The sequence below is a fragment of the Coregonus lavaretus genome (genome assembly GCF_964263955.1).
Source record: "Coregonus lavaretus genome assembly, chromosome: 17".
Taxonomy (NCBI): Eukaryota; Metazoa; Chordata; class Actinopteri; order Salmoniformes; family Salmonidae; genus Coregonus; species Coregonus lavaretus.
The window spans coordinates 31,647,931-31,671,819 of record NC_140004.1 but is presented as its reverse complement, the minus strand read 5'-3'; the positions used below and the strand labels follow the sequence as shown (position 1 = coordinate 31,671,819).

The 23,889-nt window shown below is 42.5% G+C and overlaps 1 protein-coding gene across 1 annotated transcript in view; it reads right to left on the bottom strand.

Moving 5' to 3' along the window:
* Nucleotides 1–837: 837 nt before the first annotated feature.
* LOC311144371 (neuropeptide FF receptor 1-like) overlaps nucleotides 838–23,889 on the bottom strand; it is a gene marked incomplete at both ends in the record, with an annotated part of 28,329 nt that continues 5,277 nt past the window's right edge. Inside the window, 2 exons of the mRNA XM_084180393.1 lie at nucleotides 838–1,858; nucleotides 2,149–2,248. Of these exons, the coding sequence (XP_084036519.1) occupies nucleotides 838–1,858; nucleotides 2,149–2,248 (1,121 nt within the window). The remainder of the gene's footprint in view (nucleotides 1,859–2,148; nucleotides 2,249–23,889) is intronic.

The following is a 23,889-nucleotide window of genomic DNA, read 5'->3' as shown; positions in this document are numbered from 1 at the left end:
ATAACCTTTGATTTGATTACATTTGATTTATCATGCTCTGCAGTATCAGATAATGCACTTCCCCTGTGTACTGAAAATAAAAATGTTTCAAGATGGAGTTGAACCAAACTGCCTTTTTCTGAGGCATTATGTTCTTTGCATAAATTAAATAAACATTAAAATAAATAAATTGGTCATTTAGCAGACGCTCTTATCCAGAGTGATTTACAGGAGCAATTAGGGTTAAGTGCCTTGCTCAAGGGCACATCGACAGATTTTTTACCTAGTCGGCTCGGGGATTAGAACCAGCGACCTTTCGGTTACTGGTACAACGCTCTTAACCACTAAGCTACCTGCCACCCCTATATCTATTGGTTTCTCGTCTATATTGTTGACAGTGTTCAGATTGAGACTACTTTAGGGCTAAAACGTCGACATTAAACAGTCTCAACTATATCCCCTCTCCCTGTTTTGCTGACAGTGTTCAAAGAAATCCTCGCTGAGCAAAACAGAATTCATATTCCACTAATTCATATTCAAAGCAAAAACAGAATAAGGGCATCACCATCTTTGCTTTGTTCTCTTTCTTTTGAAGTCTATCTTTGGTGATTGGAGAGAACTTCGTGGCTCTTAGATTATAGTTTGTCAGACATTTTCAAACCCCTATACGATCTAATCGAACGTTGAGATGAGTCCCCTTCCCTCGTAATTTGAGTCCACACATGCCATGCCATCTGAAAGAAAAGAAAATAAGACTGTGCCTATCTTTTCTATGCATTAACATTGTAAATGTAATGTAAATCTAAACATCAAATATCATTAGGGATGCTGAAAGCACCTACACGGTTTCCATCCCCACTAATGATCCCAGGCCTGACACGCTCCCATTGGGCTGGTATGCTCTTCAACATGTAGACCCTTTTTGTTCATTCCATTGCCGTTCCCTATTCCTCCACCCGCCCCAGTCCCCCCGACCTCAACATGGACCGTGTTGCTTCCCACTTTAGAATTCTTCTTCAACTCCAGCTCAAGGCGCACAGAGTGCGTCACATTGTCGTCGGTATACGCTTTGTTTCTAGCCCCAAACGGGAGAGGATTGGGGTTACTTGTTGGCTCCCTCTGGCCGCCTCCCCCCTCTCCACCATTACCCCCACCCCCTGCTCTGCCTTCCCGGTTTCCCCTCCCTGCTACCTCAATCCTATTCCCTGGGCGGCAGCAGGAGTTGGTCTGGTAGACTGCCTGGAAGCCCCTCTTGAAGTTCTCATTGAAGTATCCATAGATGATGGGGTTGACAGAGGAGTTGGAGAAGGCCAGCCAGTGGGCGAAGGGGAAGATGTATCCGGTCAGGAGCTCCAGCTGCTCCTCGTCCAGCCCTGCGTAGTCCGTTAGCAGCATCAGGGTCCACAGGGGCAGCCAGGACAGCATGAACAGCAGGGCCACCACAATCAGCATCTTGATCACCTTGATTTTCTTCTGGGAGATCAGCTGCCTGCCCCCCTCAAGCCTGGCTGGAGGAGGAGGATGTGTTGCATCCTGAGGCTCTCTTCTTGACACCACGGATGTGTAGAGCTTCACCCCGATGCGTCCGTACATGACAGTGATGAGAGCCAGGGGCACCAAGTAGATGTGGGTGAACAGCACTGTGGTGTAGACCTTCCGCATCTTCGGGTCGGCAAAGTTCTCGTAGCAGGAGTACAGGGGGTAAGTCATGTTGTAGTCCTGGTTATACACCATGTAGTGATCGGCCACCTCCTCCACGGTCAGGGCAGCTGCTGAGGGACACATGATTACCACAGCCAGGACCCAGATCATTGCTATGGTCGCCTTGGCAACTATTAGGGTGAGTTTGGGCTGAAAAGGGTACACAATGCAGCGGAACCTGTGGAGAGAGGAAAAGGAAGAATGCTTACTGTTTTTATCAACAGCTCTGCAAATCTTTCTCTATCCTTCCTGTCTCTTCTATCTATCCATCCATCCAATCAACAAGTTTAAACAAGTTTAAATAATGAAGCAAATAAACTGGAAAAGAGTTAGAGGAAGAGGCATTGGCAAACCTCAAACAAAACAAGTGGTAATTTAATGATCAAATCTACAATTCACCATTCACCACCACCACCTGTCCTTCACACCACACGCCCCAGCCTCACTGTAGAGCTCCAGCATACCAACCTGTCGACTGCGATGGCCACCAGGGTGAAGACTGAGGCAGCTACAGACATCCCCTGCACCAGACCACTCATTTTACACACAGTGTTGGTAAATGGCCAGCCTGTCGACAAAATAAATTACAATTACCAACAACAACAAAGAGAAAGCATCCATATAGAGTTCAATTTACCTGGTAAAATAATTGTAAATAAAAAATATAGACTTTCCCAGAAGCAATTTGTATAATCTTAGTGTGTACAGTACTAGGCCATGTACAGCACAGTGGTGAAGATACGTGTGTGTTGTGTGGTTAGATTTTGCACAAATGGGAGTATAGATTTGACCCTTCTTTATAGAAGATATGTGTTCAGTGAAATGAATGATCTTAATGAATGATCTGGCTTATAACCTGGCCTAAACGTCAATAGAGTATAGTATTAACATACTCCCGTGTGGTGCCAGGATAACAACCTCTTCCTCAACGTGATCAAGACAAAGGAGATGATTGTGGACTACAGGAAAAAAAATAGGACTGAGCACGCCCCCATTCTCATCGACGGGGCTGTAGTGGAACAGGTTGAGAGCTTCAAGTTCCTTGGTGTCCACATCACCAAAAAACTATCATGGTCCAAACACACCAAGACAGTCATGAAGAGGGCACGACAAAGCCTATTCCCCCTCAGGAGACTGAAAACATTTGGCATGGGTCCTCAGATCCTCAAAAAGTTCTACAGTTGCACCATCGAGAGCATCCTGACTGGTTGCATCACCGCATGGTATGGCAACTGCTCGGCCTCCGACCGCAATGCACTACAGAGTGTAGTGCGTACGGCCCAGTACATCACTGGGGCCAAGCTTCCTGCCATCCAGGACCTCTATACCAGGCGGTGTCAGAGGAAGGACCTCAAAATTGTCAAAGACTCCAGCAACCCTAGTCATAGACTGTTCTCTCTGCTACCGCACGGCAAGCGGTACCGGAGCGCCAAGTCTAGGTCCAAAAGGCTTCTTAACAGTTTCTACCCCCAAGCCATAAGACTCCTGAACAGCTAATCATGGCTACCCAGACAATTTGCACTGCCCCCCCACCCCAAACCCATCCCCCTTTTTTACTCTGCTGCTACTCTGTTTATTATTTATGCATAGTCACTTTAACTCTACCCACATGTACATATTACCTCAATTACCTCGACTAGCCGGTGCCCCCGCACATTGACTCTGCACCGGTACCCCCCTGTATATAGCCTCCCTACGGTTATTTTATTTTACTGCTGCTCTTTAGTTATTTGCTTGTATTTTTTTTGCTTAACACTTTTTTTATTTGTTTTACTTTGCATTGTTGGTTAAGGGCTTGTAAGTAAGCATTTCACTGTAATGTCTACACCTGTTGTATTCGGCGCATGTGGCAAATAAAATTTGATTTGATTTGAATTGGCATCCAGTATGTATTGCTGCAGGTCAGGGAAACATTGTAACTGCAGAAACTGCTTCAAAGGCCCAGTGCAGTCAAAATTCTGTTTTTACTGTGCTTTGTATCTTATTGTACAACAGCTAATAAAACGAACACTGTTTTTATCAGTGTTATTTCCTCATAGTTGATGTTTGAAAATATAATTCACACAGGCCCTTCTAATCAGCAGGCTTTGCATGGGTGGAGTTTTGGCTTCCCTGGTGACATCACCAGGCGGTATAGTCCAGCGGCTAAGCGTAAAATCTTAAGGGAATTGTGGCTTTTGTGATAGAGGCATCAAATTTTACACAGCTAGGAGAAGTCCTTAGAAGTATTTTAAGCTATAGTGCCATTGCAGATTTTTTTATATTACCCCAGCTCCCTGGGGCCATATTGGACAGGAGTCACATGGTCATATCGCCATAAATAGTACAGTGCCTTCAGAAAGTATTAATGCCCATTGACTTATTCCACATTTTGTTGTTACAGCCTGAATAAAAAAAAAAACATTTTTTTCCTCACCCATCTATACACAATACCCCATAATGGTGAAGTGAAAACATGTTTAGACATTTTTGCAAATGTATTGAAAATGAAATACAGAAATCTCCCATTTACAGGGCATTCGGTAAGTATTCAGACCCCTTGACTTTTTCCATATTTTGTTACGTTATTTTTTCCCCCTCATCAATCTACACACAATAAAAAATAGAAATACCTTATTTACATAAGTATTCAGACAACTTGATTGGACTCCACCTGTGGTAAATTCAATTGATTGGATATGATTTGGAAAGGCACATACCTGTCTATATAAAGGTCCCTCAGTTGACAGTGCATGTCAGAGAAAAAACCAAGCCATGAGGTCAAAGGAATTGTCCGTAGAGCTCCGAGACAGGATTGTGTCGAGGCACAGATCTGGGGAAGGGTACCAACCATCTCTGCAGCACTCCACCAATCAGGCCTTTATGATAGAGTGGCCAGACAGAAGCCACTCCTCAGTAAAAGACACGACAGCCCGCTTGGAGTTTGCCAAAAGGCACCTAGAGACTCTCAGACCATGAGAAACAAGATTCTCAGGTCTGATGAAACCAAAATTGAACTCTTTGGCCTGAATGCCAAGCGTCACATCTGGAGGAAACCTGGCACCATCCCTACGGTGAAGCATGGTGGTGGCAGCATCATGCTGTGGGGATGTTTTTCAGCGGCAGGGACTGGGAGACTAGTCAGGATCGAGGGAAAGATGAACGGAGCAAAGTACAGAGAGATACTTGGTGAAAACCTGCTCCAGGGCGCTCAGGACCTCAGACTGGGGCGAAGGTTCACCTTCCAACAGGACAACGACCCTAAGCACACAGCCAAAACAACGCAGGAGTGGCTTTGGGACAAGTCTCTGAATGTCCTTGAGTGGCCCAGCCAGAGCCCAGACTTGAACCCGATCGAACATCTCTGGTTTGACCTGAAAATAGCTGTGCAGCGACGCTCCCCCTCCAACCTGACAGAGCTTGAGAGGATTTGCAGAGAAGAATAGGAGAAACTCCCCAAATACAGGTGTGCCAAGCTTGTAGCGTCATACCTCTAGGATTTAGCCTGTGCTTAGTGCCATTCCGTTTCTTTTTTATCCTGAACAACTCCCCCGTCCTTAACAATTACAAGCTTACCCATAACATGATGCAGCCACCACTATGCTTGAAAAAATTGAGAGTGGTATTCAGTAATGTGGTGTATAGGACTTGGCCTAAACATAACGCTTTGTATTCAGGACATAAAGTTAATTGCTTTGCCACATTTTTTGTAGTATTACTTTAGTGCTTTGTTGCAAACAGGATGCATGTTTTGGAATATTTGTATTCTGTACAGGCTTCCTTCTTTTCACTCTGTCAATTAGGTTAGTATTGCGGAGTAACTACAATGTTGTTGATCCATCCTCAGTTATCTCATATCACAGCCATTAAACTTTGTAGCTAATTTAAAGTCACTATTGGCCTCATGGTGAAATCCCTGAGTGGTTTCCTTCCTCTCCTGCAACTGAGTTAGGAAGGACGCCTCTATCTTTGTCGTGACTGGGTGTATTGATACACCATACAAAGTGTAATTCATAATTCACCATGCTCAAAGGGATAGTCAATGTCAATAGTTTTTTTTACCCATCTACCAATAGGTACCCTTCTTTGCGAGGCATTGGAAAAACTCTGTGGTTGAATCTGTGTTTGAAATTCACTGATCGACAGAAGGACCTTACAGATAATTGTGAGTGGGGTACAGAGATGAGGTAGTCATTCAAAAATCATGTTGAACATTATTATTGCACACAGAGTGAGTCCATGCAACTTATTATTTGACTTGTTAAGCAAAATGTTTACTCCTGAACTTATTTAGACTTGCCATAACAAAGGGGTTGAATATTTATTGATTAAAGTCATTTCAGCTTTTCAATTTCTATTCATTTGTAAAAATTTCAAAAACATAATTCCACTTTGACATTATGGGTTATTGTGTGTAGGCCATTGACATTTTTTTTGTGTGCAATTTAATCCATTTTAAATTCAGGCTGTAACACAACACATTTTGGAAAAAGTCAAGGGGTGTGAATACTTTCTGAAGGCACTGTAGGTAAATAAAGCCCAGTGATTGCTTAAAATTTACCTAAAATCCAAAATTTCCCAAGTGATTCCATACATTGAAACTAGTTCAATGGAGTTTACGCTCTCCCTCTCTTTCTCCCTGCAGCAGGTCTTGCTCTTCTCTGTTGTGAGGAAATGGGTGTTTCAGAAATCTGTGAATCATGGACAAATACAATGTTTTATTGAAAGCGTATTTCTATCAAAAGTACTATCGGTTTTGTCATGCATACTCACGCTCCCTCTCTCCAGCGCTCGATGTCACCGGTCTACTAACCACCGGCCCTGGCAACCATTATTACGCACACCTGGACTTCATCATCACCTTGATTACCTTCCCTTTATTTAGCCCTCAGTAGCCTCAGTCATCAGGCAGTATTGGTTTGTTTTCATGTTCAGTACGCATCCCCTGTTTTGTTCAATTGCCTTGCATCATAGTTATTAAACTCTCCTTCTGCACCTGCTTCCTGACTCCCTGCGTATACGTGACAGGTTGAGTCAGGAAATGTGTACTTTTCCACCTCAAACATTTGCGATTATTTTATAGCATTATTTGTGACCGACTGACAAGAGCAGAGACGGGTAACAACTGCACATGTGCGCTCGTTGGGGAATCCCTGCTAAGTAAAAGGACACTACCTCCCCTTACTTTTTGGTGGGAGAAGGAACTGGTTAATGAGAAAAAATAAGAAACCCACACACTGCTCTTGCTAGTATCACTGCTCTTTATTAAGCTTTACGTATTGGCCTCAAGGCCTTCGCCAGAGCCGATACGTAAAGCTAAATAAAGAGCAGTGATACTAGCAAGAGCAGTGTGCAGGTTTCTTCTTTTTTCTCATGTTATTCAACTCTTACCATACACCTGCAACAAAGATAGCTCAGATGTGCAAGTGGCTTTTGAATTTAGAAGGAACTGGTTTGAAAGTTTAGAGAGTTACCACAGGTAAAGTTAGTTCTGAAAAGTGGAAATCTGAAGAGATGGCAGCTGGTGTTCGGTCTCTGGCTGCAGTTTATATATGAAATCTAGGGAAGAAGGCACAAAATGTCACAGTTTTCCGGTAAAAGATGTAGAAAACGGTTAGTAGCAATGATAAACAATAAATATGATGTAAATACTCCTGCAGCCAATATTACGTTGCTACGTGTGTGTAGTAAGTACTTAAGCGCCGATGACTATGAAAAAGATGTGCAATCGAAAATTATGGGGACAGATCCCCGAAGAATACTCAGATACAGCTGTTCCTTCTTTATTACCATGGACTGGATCTGGTGCAGGGCCAAAATACAGAGTCGTGTTTGAGAAGAGAAAGCTGCAAAGTGATCGTGTGGAGGTTCAGTTGTGGCAAAATATATTGGCACCCTTACACTTTTCTTAAATAATTCCCTATTTATTCTAAAATAAGTTGAAATTGAAAATAAATGTATAAACCTTGGTATTAGATTTCCAACATTGCAGACCCAACTTAATTTAAAATAAAGACAAAGGGCATGGACAAAATGATTGGCAACCCGGAGCTAGTACCTGGTTGCACAGCTTTTAGCCAAGATAACTGCCGACAAATGCAGCCATTCATGTAGCCATCAATGAGGTTGCTGCATCTTTCTACTGGCAATTTGGCCCATTCTTCAGCAGAAAACTGCTCTAATTCTTTCATGTTTGAGGGGTGCCCTCTACAAACTGCTGTTTAGATCTCGCCACAGGTTATGGATGTGATTCAGATCTGGACTCGTCGCTGGCCACTCCAGAACAGTCCAGCGTTCGTTCTTGAACCATTTCAGGGTGCTTTGTGTGTTTGGGGTCGTTGTCCTGCTGGAAGGTCCACAACCTTCAAAAGAGACATATTTTTGACACTGGGTTGCACTCCAAAACACCTTGATAATCTGCTGATGGATGTCATGATGTCTTGCATATTTTCAAGGCCCACAGACCAGAGGCATCAAAGCAACCCTACAGCATTATCAAACCTCCCCCATGTTTGATTGTAGGGAGGGTGTTCTTTTCTTTGAATGCTTCATTTGGTCGTTGGTAGGGAATATTGTGGAAGGGAATGACGTGTCCTTTTTACGTAGCAGGCATTCCCCAACGAGCACACATGCGCAGTTGTTACCCGTCTCTGCTTGTGTCAGTCGGCCATATAAAATAATTATATAAAATAATCGCAAATGTTTTAGGTGAAAAAGTACAAATTTCCTGACTCAAAACCGATAGTACTTTTGATAAAAAAAGTAGCTAATTCAGCCGTACACTTTCAATAAAACAACGTATTTGTCCACAATTTGTGGATTTCAGCAGAGCGAATCACGTGACCCGTTTTTTTTGCAGGGAGAGACAAGAGGGAAAGAGCAAACTCCAACTAGTTTCAATGTATGAAATCACTTGGGACATTCTGGATTTTAGGTAAACTTCTCCTTAAAAGGTAGTGAGGAGAACACAAAAAAATGGCTCAAATATGCCATATGGGTAACTGCCAGAATAAAGGAAACACTTGAGTAACTAAGGGATACAGAGTATATTGAAAACAAGTACTTCCACACAGGTGTGATTCTTGAGCTAAGCAATTAACATCCCATAATGCTTAGGGTCATGTATAAAAACGCCCAGTTGCCCATTATTTTTGGCTAAGAGATCTCATTGACTTTGAAAGAGGGGTCTCAAAGGACCGTAGGGGGTTTAAAGTGTGTGTGTGTGTGTGTGTGCGTGCGATCAGATATCAACCTAATTGAACAGGCCTCCTGTAGTTCAGTTGGTAGAGCATGACGCTTGCAACGCCAGGGTTGTTGGTTCGATTCCCACGGGGGGCCAGTATAAAAAATGTATGCACTCACTAACTGTAAGTCGCTCTGGGTAAGAGGATATTGGAAATTTAATCAAAGCCTATTGGATGATAATTTATTTTTAACTAGGACAAAGGAATTTATAACTGACTTTTTCCGACATAACATAGGTACAGCAAATCCCCTTATTGTATGGGACACCTTTAAATGTGCCTTTCAGTACTCATCTCGAAAACAAAAGCAATTTAGGTCAAAAGAGTTTATACTAACAAAGGAAATAGAAAGTCTAACAGAACAGATAGATGGCAATAAAAACTGTAACATAGAGGCTCAGAATAAATTAGAGGAAAAACAAAAAGAAATGGAGTAACTTATTCAAGAAAGATCAAGTGTAATATATTATACAAATAAAGCAAACTGGATGGAATATGGGGAAAAATGCACCAAATTATTTTGTCATCTTCAACATAGGAATGCTACCAAAAAGAATTTTATGAAACTGGTTACAATTGACGGAGTTACCCATGATTCACCAAATGATATTTTGAAGGAGGAAACAAAGTACTTTAAGCATATGTTTTCGTTTCAGTCGCCTCCATCTCCTCTAACTGAAGCTAATTGTAGAGATTTTTTTTCTACTGTTAATGTAAAATTAACAGCCATACAGAAAGACTCATGTGAAGGTGAAATTACAGAGGAGGAACTTCTGGATGCAATTAAAGACTTTAAGTCCGGGAAAACTCCAGGGTTGGATGGCATCCCAGTCGAGGTATACCAAACCTTTTTTGATATACTAAGATGACCGTTATTAGCATGTTTTAACCACTCCTATGTAAATGGTAGATTATCTGACACTCAAGAAGAAGATCTCATTATTACTGAAACAGGATACAAGTGGAAAATATTAAGATCCAGTCCATTAAAAAAATTGGAGGCCCCTTACACTTCAGGTTTGTGATGCAAAAATTCTAGCAAAATGTATAGCGCATAGAATTAAAAAGGTATTGTCGGATATTATTCATTCTAATCAGACAGGTTTTTTACATGGAAGATACATTGGAGATAATATAAGGCAAGTATTGGAAACAATAGAACACTATGGAAAATCTGGGAAACCAGGCCTGCTATTAATAGAAGACTTCGAATAGGCATTTGATAAAGTACGACTGGGTTTTTTATATAAATGCCTGGAGCATTTCAATTTTGGAGAATCTCTTATAAAATGGGTCAAAATCATGTATAGTAACCCTAGGTGTAAAATAATAAATAATGGCTATTTCTCAGAAAGTTTTATACTGTCAAGAGGAGTGAAACAAGGTTGTCCACTATCGGCATATCTATTTATTATGGCCATCGAGATGTTAGCTATTAAAATCAGATCCAACAATAATATCAGGGGATTAGAAATCCAGGGCTTAAAAACAAAGGTGTCATTGTATGCTGATGATTCATGTTTTCTTTTAAATCCACAACTAGAATCACTCCACAGCCTCATAGAGGATTACAACCAAATTATGGATCACAAAAAAATTATTTTTTTACATTACCATGTAGTTTACCATTTAAATTGTCTGATGGTGATGTGGATATACAGTGGGGGGAAAAAGTATTTAGTCAGCCACCAATTGTGCAAGTTCTCCCACGTAAAAAAATGAGAGGCCTGTAATTTTCATCATAGGTACACGTCAACTATGACAGACAAATTGAGAAAAAAAATCCAGAAAATCACATTGTAGGATTTTTAATGAATTTATTTGCAAATTATGGTGGAAAATAAGTATTTGATCACCTACAAACAAGCAAGACTTCTGGCTCTCACAGACCTGTAACTTCTTCTTTAAGAGGCTCCTCTGTCCTCCACTCGTTACCTGTATTAATGGCACCTGTTTGAACTTGTTATCAGTATAAAAGACACCTGTCCACAACCTCAAACAGTCACACTCCAAACTCCACTATGGCCAAGACCAAAGAGCTGTCAAAGGACACCAGAAACAAAATTGTAGACCTGCACCAGGCTGGGAAGACTGAATCTGCAATAGGTAAGCAGCTTGGTTTGAAGAAATCAACTGTGGGAGCAATTATTAGGAAATGGAAGACATACAAGACCACTGATAATCTCCCTCGATCTGGGGCTCCACGCAAGATCTCACCCCGTGGGGTCAAAATGATCACAAGAACGGTGAGCAAAAATCCCAGAACCGCACGGGGAGACCTAGTGAATGACCTGCAGAGAGCTGGGACCAAAGTAACAAAGCCTACCATCAGTAACACACTACGCCGCCAGGGACTCAAATCCTGCAGTGCAAGACGTGTCCCCCTGCTTAAGCCAGTACATGTCCAGGCCCGTCTGAAGTTTGCTAGAGTGCATTTGGATGATCCAGAAGAGGATTGGGAGAATGTCATATGGTCAGATGAAACCAAAATAGAACTTTTTGGTAAAAACTCAACTCATCATGTTTGGAGGACAAAGAATGCTGAGTTGCATCCAAAGAACACCATACCTACTGTGAAGCATGGGGGTGGAAACATCATGCTTTGGGGCTGTTTTTCTGCAAAGGGACCAGGACGACTGATCCGTGTAAAGGAAAGAATGAATGGGGCCATGTATTGTGAGATTTTGAGTGAAAACCTCCTTCCATCAGCAAGGGCATTGAAGATGAAACGTGGCTGGGTCTTTCAGCATGACAATGATCTCAAACACACCGCCCGGGCAACGAAGGAGTGGCTTCGTAAGAAGCATTGCAAGGTCCTGGAGTGGCCTAGCCAGTCTCCAGATCTCAACCCCTTAGAAAATCTTTGGAGGGAGTTGAAAGTCTGTGTTGCCCAGCGACAGCCCCAAAACATCACTGCTCTAGAGGAGATCTGCATGGAGGAATGGGCCAAAATACCAGCAACAGTGTGTGAAAACCTTGTGAAGACTTACAGAAAACGTTTGACCTGTGTCATTGCCAACAAAGGGTATATAACAAAGGTATTGAGAAACTTTTGTTATTGACCAAATACTTATTTTCCACCATAATTTGCAAATAAATTCATTAAAAATCCTACAATGTGATTTTCTGGATTTTCTTCTTCTCATTTTGTCTGTCATAGTTGACGTGTACCTATGATGAAAATTACAGTCCTCTCTCATCTTTTTAAGTGGGAGAACTTGCACAATTGGTGGCTGACTAAATACTTTTTTCCCCCACTGTATATATATATATATATATATATATATATATATTTTTTTTTAAACATGTAGCGTCTGCTAGATGACTAAAATGGGAGATTTTGGAGGGTCTGAGACAGTGTTTTCCATGACCATCAACAAAACACAAAATTATGGAATTTCTAGTGGAAGAATGGGGTCGCTTCCCTCATATAGAATCTATGCCAAGGCACATTCAAGCTGTTCTGGCTCGTGGTGGCCCAACGCCCTATTAAGACGCTTTAGGTTGGAGCTTCCTTTATTTTGGTAGTTACCAGGATATGTAAATTATTTTCTTTCTTTTTTTTGTGGGGAAAAAGTGCCCAGAAATATACCCACAATTCTGATTATCGAATCTACACTGAACAAAAATATAAACGCAACATGTAACAATTTAAGATTTTACTAAGTTACAGTTCATACAGTGAGGGAAAAAAGTATTTGATCCCCTGCTGATTTTGTACGTTTGCCCACTGACAAAGAAATGATCAGTCTATAATTTTAATGGAAGGTTTATTTGAACACTGAGAGACAGAATAACAACAAAGAAATCCAGAAAAACGCATGTCAAAAATGTTATAAATTGATTTGCATTTTAATGAGGGAAATAAGTATTTGACCCCCTCTCAATCAGAAAGATTTCTGGCTCCCAGGTGTCTTTTATACATGTAATGAGCTGAGATTAGGAGCACACTCTTAAAGGGAGTGCTTCTAATCTCAGTTTGTTACCTGTATAAAAGACACCTGTCCACAGAAGCAATCAATCAATCAGATTCCAAACTCTCCACCATGGCCAAGACCAAAGAGCTCTCAAAGGATGTCAGGGACAAGATTGTAGACCTACACAAGACTGAAATGGGCTACAAGACCATCGCCAAGCAGCTTGGTGAGAAGGTGACAACAGTTGGTGCGATTATTCGCAAATGGAAGAAACACAAAATAACTGTCAATCTCCCTCGGCCTGGGGCTTCATGCAAGATCTCACCTCGTGGAGTTGCAATGATCATGAGAACGGATGAGGAATCAGCCCAGAACTACACGGGAGGATCTTGTCAATGATCTCAAGGCAGCTGGGACCATAGTCACCAAGAAAACAATTGGTAACACACTACGCCATGAAGGACTGAAATCCTGCAGCACCCGCAAGGTCCGCCTGCTCAAGAAAGCACATATACAGGCCCGTCTGAAGTTTGCCAATGAACATCTGAATGATTCAGAGGAGAACTCTGTGAAAGTGTTGTGGTCAGATGAGACCAAAATCGAGCTCTTCGGCATCAACTCAACTTGCCGTGTTTGGAGGAGGAGGAATGCTGCCTATGACCCCAAAAACACCATCCCCACCGTCAAACATGGAGGTGGAAACATTATGCTTTGGGTGGGGTTTTCTGCTAAGGGGACAGGACAACTTCACCGCATCAAAGGGACGATGGACGGCGGCATGTACCATCAAATCTTGGGTGAGAACCTCCTTCCCTCAGCCAGGGCATTGAAAATGGGTCATGGATGGTTGGTCCAGCATGACAATGATCCAAAACACACGGCCAAGGCAAAAAAAGGAGTGGCTCAAGAAGAAGCACATTAAGGTCCTGGAGTGGCCTATACAGTCTCCAGACCTTAATCCCATAGAAAATCTGTGGAGGGAGCTGAAGGTTCGAGTTGCCAAACATCAGCCTCAAAACCTTAATGACTTGGAGAAGATCTGCAAAGAGGAGTGGGACAAAATCCATCCTGAGATGTGTGCAAACCTGGAAACGTCTGACCTCTGTGATTGCCAACAAGGGTTTTGCCACCAAGTACTAAGTCATGTTTTGCAGAGGGGTCAAATACTTATTTCCCTCATTAAAATGCAAATCAATTAATAAAATTTTTGACATGCGTTTTTCTGGATTTTTGTTGTTGTTATTCTGTCTCTCACTGTTCAAATAAACCTACCATTAAAATTATAGACTGATCATGTCTTTGTCAGTGGGCAAATGTACAAAATCAGCAGGAGATCAAATACTTTTTTCCCTCACTGTATAAGGAAAATCGGTAAACTAAAATAGTCTATGGATTTCACGCCTGGGAATACAGATATGCATCTGTTGGTCACAGATACACTACATGGCCAAAAGGTATGTGGACACATGCTCATTGAACATCTCATTCCAAAATCATGGGCATTAATATGGAGTTGGTCCCCCCTTTGCAGCTTTAACAGCCTCCACTCTTCTGGGAAGGCTTTCCACTATATGTTGGAAAATTGCTATGGGGACTTGCTTCCATTCAGCCACAAGAGCATTAGTGAGGTTGGGTACTGATGTTGGGCGATTAGGCCTGGCTCGCAGTAGGCATTCCAATTCATCCCAAAGGTGTTCGATGGGGTTGAGGTCAAGGCTCTGTGCAGGCCAGTCAAGTTCTTCCACACCGATCTCGACAAACCATTTCTGTATGGACCTCACTTTGTGCACGGGGGCATTGTCATGCTGAAACAGGAATGGTCCTTCCCCAAACTGTTGCCACAACGTTGGAAGCACAGAATCGTCTAGAATGTCATTGTATGCTGTAGTGTTAGATTTCCTTTAACTGGAACTAAGGGGCCTAGGCCAAACCATGAAAAACAGCCCCAGACCACTATTCCTCCTCCACTAAACTTTACAGTTGGCACTATGCATTGGGGCAGGTAGCGTTATCCTGGCATCCGCCAAACCCAGATTTGTCAGTCGGGCTGCCAGATGGTGAAGCGTGATTCATCACTCCAGAAAACGCGTTTCCACGGCTCCAGAGTCCAATGGCGGTGAGCTTTACACCACTCCAGCCGACGCTTGGCATTGTGATCTTAGGCTTGTGTGTGGCTTCTCGGCCGTGAAGCTCCCGACGAACAGTCCTTGTGCTGACGTTGCTTCCAGAGGCAGTTTGGAACTCGGTAGTGAGTGTTGCAACCAAGGATAGACACATTTTACGTGCTACACGCTTCAGCACTCGGCGGTCTCGTTCTGTGACCTACCACTTTGCGGCTGAGCCGTTGTTGCTCCTAGACATTTCCACTTCACAATAACAACACTTACAGTTGACCGGGGCAGCTCTAGCAGGGCAGAAATTTGACGAACTGACTTGTTGGACAAGTGCAACCCTTTGACGTTGCCACTTTGAAAGTCACTGAGCTCTTCAGTACTGGCCATTCTACTGCCAATGTTTGTCCATGGAGATTGCATGGCTGTGTGCTCGATTTTATACACCTGTCAGCAACAGGTGTGGCTAAACTAGCCGAATCCACTCATTTGAATGGGTATCCACATACTTTTGGCCATTCACAGTAGTGTATCATTGTAATCAGCAGACTTCAGGGAACATCTCGCTTTTTAGAGTGTTTACTGTACATGTAAATTATTGTAACTAGGCATGTGGACATTACAAAAAAACTGTAATTTGGGGCACTATAAAAATGATAAAACTCAAGAAATCCGCAATAAATGTAGACATTTTTGCCAAGGATGTTTTAATTGCGCAATTTTACATCTAACTAAGGTGTTTGGTGCAGTATTTCTCAAGTTCAGAAATGTGCGACATGTCTTATGCAAACAAAGTCTCATTGTCTATGCTATTGGATAGAGAGCAATCACTGCAGCTGTTCACCCCATGTTAGTGGACATTGTCAAATCAAAACACAACCTTAATTTACCTGTTGTGACGCACGGAAGTTCCAAACTCTTTTTTTGACAAGACTGACTTTATGACCAAAATGATCTTATTTACACTTTGTAGTCAATTTTCAAACTAGAATAGGGATTTGTTTCAAAGGGATTCGTTGCTTTTTAATGGCAGTCGCTCTTTAAAGTATACATATACAGTGTCTTCGGAAAGTATTCAGACCCCTTGACGTTTCACATTGTTACGTTAAAGCCTTATTCTAAAATTGATTAAATTGTCCCCCCCACCCCCCCTCAATCTACGCACAATACACCATAATGACAAAGCAAAAACTGGTTTTTAGACATTTTTGCAAAATAAAATAAAAACCGGAAATATCACATTTACATAAGTATTCAGACCCTTTACTCTGTACTTTGTTGAAGCACCTTTGGCAGCGATTACAGCATTGAGACTTCTTGGGTATGACGCTACAAGCTTGGCACACCTGTATTTGGGGAGTTTGTCCCATTCTTCTCTGTAGATCCTCTCAAGCTCTGTCAGGTTGGATGGGGAGCGTTGCTGCACATCTATTTTCAGGTCTCTCCAGAGATGTTTGATCGGGTTCAAGTCCGGGCTCTGGCTGGGCCACTCAAGGACATTCAGGCCACTCAAGGACATTCACTCCTGCGTTGTCTTGGCTGTGTGCTTAGGGTCGATGTGTCCTGTTGGAAGGTGAACCTTCGCCCCAGTCGGAGGTCCTGAGTGCTATGGAGCAGGTTTTCATCAAGGATCTCTCTGTACTTTACTGCGTTAATCTTTGCCTTGATCCTGACTAGTCTCCCAGTCCCTGCCGCTGAAAAACATCCCCACAGCATGATGCTGCCACCACCATGCTTCACCGTAGGGATCGTGCCAGGTTTCCTCCAGACGTGACGCTTGGCATTCAGGTCAAAGAGTTCAATTTTGGTTTCATCAGACCAGAGAATCTTGTTTCTCATGGTCTGAGAGTCTTTAGGTGCCTTTTGGCAAACTCCAATCGGAATGTCATGTGCCTTTTACTGAGGAGTGGCTTCCATTCGGCCACTTTACCTTAAAGGCCATGATTGATGGAGTGCTGCAGAGATGGTTGTCCTTCTGGAAGGTTCTCCCATCTCCGAAGAGGAACTCTGGAGCTCTGTCAGAGTGACTATTGGGTTCTTGGTCACCTCCCTAGAGCTGGGCGGCCAGCTCTAGGAAGAGTCTTGGTGGTTCCAAACTTCTTCCATTTAAGAATGATGGAGGCCACTATGTTCTTGGGGACCTTCAATACTGCAGAAGTTTGTTGGTACCCTTCCCTAGATCTGTGCCTCGACACAATCCTGTCTCGGAGATCTACGGACAAATCCTTCGACCTCGTTTTTGCGCTGACCTGCACTGTGAACTGTGGGACCTTATATAGACAGGTGTGTGCCTTTCCAAATCATGTCCAATCAATTGAATTTACCACAGGTGTACTCCAATCAAGTTGTAGAAACATCAAGGATGATCAATGGAAACAGGATGCACCTGAGCTCAATTTCGAGTCTCATAGCAAAGGGTCTGAATACTTTATTTTATTTTCTGTATAACTTTGCACACATTTCTAAAAACTCAGTTTTTGCTTTGTCATTATGGGGTATTGTGTGTAGATTGCTGAGGATTTGTATTTATTTAATCCATTTCAGAATAAGGCTGTTACGTAACAAAATTTGGAAAAAGTCAAGGTGTCTGAATACTTTCCGAAGGCACTGTATATTACATATGAGTCATTTTATTGTGTTCTCCACATCACCCCAAACATTTTAAGCAATCATTGGTCTTTATTTACATATAATTTATAGAGATATGGCCATGTGACTCTTGTCCAATATGGCCCCATGGCGCTGGTTGGCAGCCATATTGGAAATGGTCGCCAGGGGGGTAATGGACAAAATCTGCGATGGCACTATAGCCAAAAATAATTATTTAGACATGCCCTAGCTGTGTGTAATATTTGGTGCCTCTTATCACAAAATTGTCCCCTCCAATTAGGTCCCTCACTCAGACCACTCCCAGACAGTCCAAGCAAAATTCCTGAGTGGCTTAGTTACAATTTTGACTCAAATCTACTTGAAAATCTATGGCAAGACTTGAAAATGTCTGTCTAGCAATGACCAACAACCAACTTGACAGAGCTTGAAGAATATTAATCCAGGTGTGCAAAGCTCTTAGAGACTTACCCAGAAAACTCACAGCTGTAATTGCTGCCAAAGGTGATTCTAACATTTATTGACTCAGGGGTGTGAATACTTATCTTAATTAGATATTTCTGTATTTCATTTTCAGTAAATTTGCTAAAATTTCTAAAAACATGTTGTTTTCACTGTCATAGTGTGTGTAGATGGGCAAGAAAATGTTTTCAAAATCAGGTTTTGAATTCAGACTGTAACACAACAAAATATGGAATAAGTCAAGGGGTGTGAATACTTTCTGAAGGCACTGTACTTAAATTGTGACCCAGAAATGATTTAATACTGAGATAAAAACGTCTGGATTGGGCCTTCAACAGTATTTTATTTATTATTATTCTGTTCTTTCCTTTTCAAATGGTAATACGTCATTGCAAAACTTTATTTTACAATAATTTAATACAGTTCATTAAGTGAAGCGTATGCTAAGCTTTGTGCAAAATGTTCTCACAAACTCAAGACCAGGCTGTTGTTTCATGTGCACCAAAAAGTTGATGGTACAATCTGTACATTTGCATAGACACATAATCATCACTCAACCCACAGATGGTGATAGAAATACTGGGTAAACTTATTTTCTGTTTGCTTTGAAGGATTTGATGAACAAGACATAAGCAGGTAATGAAAACAAATTCAAATGTGTCTGCATAATGGGGAATCATAACACAAGTATCATTTTCTATGTCAAATCTAATTTTATTGGTCACATACACATATTTAGCAGATGTTATTGCGGGTGTAGCGAAATGCTTGTGTTCCTAGCTACAACAGTGCAGTAGTATCTAACAATTCACACAAATCTAAAAGTAATTCCATTATTTTAAGAAATATATAAATATTAGGACGAGCAATGTCAGAGTGGCATTGACTAGAATACAGTATATACATATGAAATGAGTAAAACAGTATGTAAACATTATTAAAGTGACCAGTGCCTCTAAGGTGCAGGGTTGAGTAACCGGGTGGTAGCCGGCTAGTGACAGTGGCTAAGTTCAGGGCAGGTACTGGGTGGAGGCTGGCTAGTGATGGCTATTTAACAGTCTGATGGCCTTGAGCTAGAAGCTGTCTCTCGGGCCCAGCTTTGATGCACCTGTACTGACCTCGCCTTCTGGATGATAGCGGGGTGAACAGGCTGTGGCTCGGGTGGTTGATGTCCTTGATTATCTTTTTGGCCTTCCTGTAACATCGGGTGCTGTAGGTGTCCTGTAGGGCAGGCAGTGTGCCCCCGGTTGCAGGCAGTTCAGTTGCCGTACCAGATGGTGATACAGGCCGACAGGATGCTCTCAATGGTGCATCTGTAAAAGTTTGTGAGGGTCTTAGGGGCAAAGCCAAATTTCTTCAGCCTCCTGAGGTTGAAGAGGCGCTGTTGCGCCTTCGTCACCACACTGTCTGTGTGGGTGGACCATTTCAGATTTTGTACATTTACATTTTAGTCATTTAGCAGACGCTCTTATCCAGAGCGACTTACAGTTAGTGCATACATTATTTTTTTCATACCCCCTGTGGGAATCGAACCCACAACCCTGGCGTTGCAAACGCCATGCTCTATCAACTGAGCTACATCCCTGCCGGCCATTCCCTCCCCTACCCTGGACGATGCTGGGCCAATTGCGCGCCGCCCCATGGGTCTCCCGGTCGCGGCCGGCTACGACAGAGCCTGGATTCAAACCAGGAGCTCTAGTGGCACAGCTAGCACTGTGATGCAGTGCCTTAGACCACTGCGCCACTCGGGAGACCACTTGTACGCAGAGGAACTTGAAGCTTTTAACCTTCTGTGGATGGGGGCATGCTCCCTCTGCTGTCTCCTGAAGTCTAAGATCAGCTCCTTCATTTTGTTGACGTTGAGGGAGAGGTTATTTTCCTGGCACCACTCCGCCTGGGCCGTCACCTCCTCCCTGTAGACTGTCTCGTCATTGTTGGTAATCAGGCCTGCTACTGTTGTGTTGTCTGCAAACTTGATGATTGAGTTGGAAGCGTGCGTGGCCACGCAGTCATAGGTGAACAGGGAGTACAGGAGGGGGCTGAGCATGCACCCTTGTGGGGCCCCTGTGTTGTGGATCAGCGTAGTGCAGGTGTTGTTTCCTACCATCACCACCTGGGGGCAGCCCGTCAGGATGTCCAGGACCCAGTTGCACAGGGCGGGGTTTAGACCCAGGGCCCCGAGCTTAATGATGAGCTTGGAGGGTACTATGGTGTTGAATGCTGAGCTATAGTCAATGAACAGCATTCTTACATAGGTATTCCTCTTGTCCAGATGGGATAGGGCAGTGTGCAGTGCGATAGCATCGTCTGTGGATCTATTGGGGCGGTATGCAAATTTAAGTGGGTGTATGGTGTCAGGTAAGGTGGAGGTGACATGATCCTTAACTAGCCTCTCAAAGCACTTCATGATGACAGACGTGAGTGCTACGGGGCGATAGTCATTCAGTTCAGTTACCTTTGCTTTCTTGGGTACAGGAACAATGGTGGACATCTTGAAGCAAGTGGGGACATCAGACTGAGATAGGGAGAGATTGAATATGTCCGTAAACACTCCAGCCAGCTGATCTGCGCATGCTCTGAGGACGCGGCTAGGGATGCCGTCTGGGCCGGCAGCCTTGCGATGGTTAACGCGCTTAAATGTCTTACTCACGTCGGCCACTGAGAACGAGAGCCCACAGTCATCGGGAGCGGGCCGCGTTGGCGGCACTGTGTTATCCTTAAAGCAGGAGAAGGTGTTTAGCTTGTCCGGGAGCAAGATGTCCCAGGCTGTATGTGGGCTGTAATGTCCTATTATGAAGTTATTCAACTATAGATGAGCCATTCTTTACATGTGACTATTACAGTAATACAATTAGTCTATAAATTACTTTTACATTAGTAGAAAGGTACATAACGACAGTCTTTTCAACATTGACTATGGACATGATGAAATATGCATTAAAGGAGCAATCTGCAGTTTTAACAATAACAAAGTAGGCACCCCACTGTTGTTTTGGTAAACAGCTGAGCTGAGGGATGGGGCTGGAGAAATGTAACCACTAAAATGTATCTAAGTTATGTTTGAACAAAGCTTTTCATCACTCCAAGCTCAGCAGGGTATAGGCACAATTTATATCCCGTTGTCTAGAAAATGTATATTACCAAGATATAACAAGCAATGATTTGCTGTCCATTAAATTGCTTTCTGCAAAACCTTTGTTAGTTCAATGGCAATTTAATTTCACCCAAATGCAATAGGTGGACATAATGAATGATGAGGACAGTAGATTGTGTACAAGAGGATATTAAAGAACAATTAAAGTGGCAATCAGCACTTGCTGGGTTGTTCCATGAAATGGGTGAATTTTGGACATGCAAACTTATAAGAAATTAACTTTAAAATATTTATTCTTTCAACATTCAATTGCATGGAGGATATGTTTAGCCTACGGAAAAAAACCTTTTCCCACATCAGGCATTAAAATCCTATGAACTAAGAGCATTTTTTCTGCACTTGTACCACACTGTGTCAATATAATATAAAAATAATGATATGCCATTTAGCAGACAACCTTGTTACAGACACTTATTAAAAGCATGTTTGAGATAAAGCCAACATTTTCTCATTGATCAAGTATCCCTTTTACAAATAAACTCACATATAATATAAAACTGATAATGTAACCTTGGGCCTCTTAACATGGTTGACGATAATAGGGTTGAGGATTTAGGTGAAGATCGGCCATTACTGATCATGTGGTGAAGAGCATGGGACCATGTTCCACACATAATGAAAGTTAAATCAAATTCAAGTTTTCCTATCATTAATTGAGCGACCAGGGTTGACGTGCTGAGCTCGACCACCTCAGTCAAAGATGATAAAACAATTATAAATAGACCAAAAAGTGAGCGAAGATTTACTTACTTTTCCACCATGCTGTTCAGAGGACCCAAATGATATCACCTGCTGTGAATAATTTATCTTGGTGGAATAGTCCATTATTTTAAAGGGGTAAATTGTTTGCATAACAGGGTTGGCCTTAAAATGAGGGACAGACATAAATGCATCACTAATCACATGAATACAAATAATAATCTTCAGAAATGACTGTCAATGCAGCAAAATAGCTAGGCCTTTAGAATGATGGTGAAACTTGGATACATTTTGGGATTAAGTGGGTTTCAATCTTCCTAGAAGTGACACAGGGATGACGGAGGGACATGTTAAAATATTGCATTTTGGCACTAGGAAAATGCACCCATTTTTGGACTTGAATGATATGTACCCATTGATTCTTGAAGAATATAACCTATAAATGCCTCATGAGCTTAGTTCAACTGTCGTACCACATCAGGACCCAAACTAAAAGCTTGTTTTCATTTAAAGTAAATGAAAACAAACACTAACCTCAAAACATGGTTAAAACTATAATTTTTATATCATGGATGGTCAGTCCTTGCATCCATAGCTCTGTCTATGAATTTGAGTGGTTACATTCATCCAGACCCATCCCTCAGCTTTTTACCAAAACAAGGGCGGGGATGTGCTTTGTTATTGTTTCTAATGCTTGTTGCTGATTCGAGTATTCCTCCTACACTAACCCTTTCTTTGTCCCCATTATATTCACAGTCAAGTCTGCTTTAGCCTCATATGTCTGATGAAGGTACAGTATATGACTGAAATGTCACACTATGTATTGTAGTGTTTTCTGTGCCAGGTTCTTTTTAAGGTGGGGTGTACACATACAGCCACACAACACAAGTCCAAGTAAAGGGTTAAACCTGTTTATTATTATCAGGATTTGGCAGCGTTCTTGATATATAAAACCCAAAACAAACTAAGTTAACACTACGCCACCAGTGGAAGGTCCTCCAAGCTTTGTCTTTGGGGGTTCAATCCTTGTTGTAATCATATTTTCCTTTCTTCTTTAAAACCTTCTCCACCGTACACTCTGTCTCTCCAATAACCTACTCCTTCCGGGTCAAAAAAAGACAAAGCAAGAAACCCAGGGCGCGGTTAAATAGAGAAACTGATTGGTTTCACCTGTCTGCAGTTTGGCTCTGATTACAACTGGAGACAGTTGTGGCTGTTCTGCTGCAGTCTAGAAGTTTCCACTGAGCTGTCCGTGGTCCTGCTTCTGGGGAATACTTCACATTGCTGTCCGTGGTCCTGGCAGCCAAACAACAAAGAAACCTCGCAGGCACATAATGTCCATCCACAACACAACCCTTGAAACCACTACATACCTTCCCCCTCAGCATTGACCCTGTGGTCAGAGCGGTCATAGAAAACATGGCATGCATACGAGACATGGCATCAACATTACCATGTTTAGATCCCGAACGGTGGACGATCCGATAGTGGAAAGGCTGGAGGCTGAGGAACCAACGGGGGATTTGGGCGTTAGTGTCCTTATTCTGCTTCATCCAGGGAAGGGTTGTGTGATCTGTCATCAATACAAACTTCAGAACATAATATTTCAAGGACTCCAGAGCCCATCTAATTGCCAAACATTCTTTTTCCACTGTTGCATATTTGGTTTCACAGGGAATCAATTTACGGCTAATGTACAGCACCAGATGTTCCTCTCCATTAACTTCCTGCGAGAGTACAGCTCCAATTCCAGTGCCCGATGCATCGGTCTGTACAATCAGGGGCTTCGAGAAATCCGGCGAATACAACACCGGGGCAGTGCATAAGGCAGTTTTCAGTTTTTGACACGCCTCTTTGGCCGCAGGGTTCTACTGTACCATGGCAGGTTGGGCATTCCGGGTCAGGTCACACAGAGGTCCTGAAATGATTGCATAATCCTGGATGAAAATAACCGGTTATTGTAATAACCGGTTATTCCCAGGAAAGCACGTACCTGTTTCTTATTTACTGGTCGAGGCCAATTCTGGATTGCATCG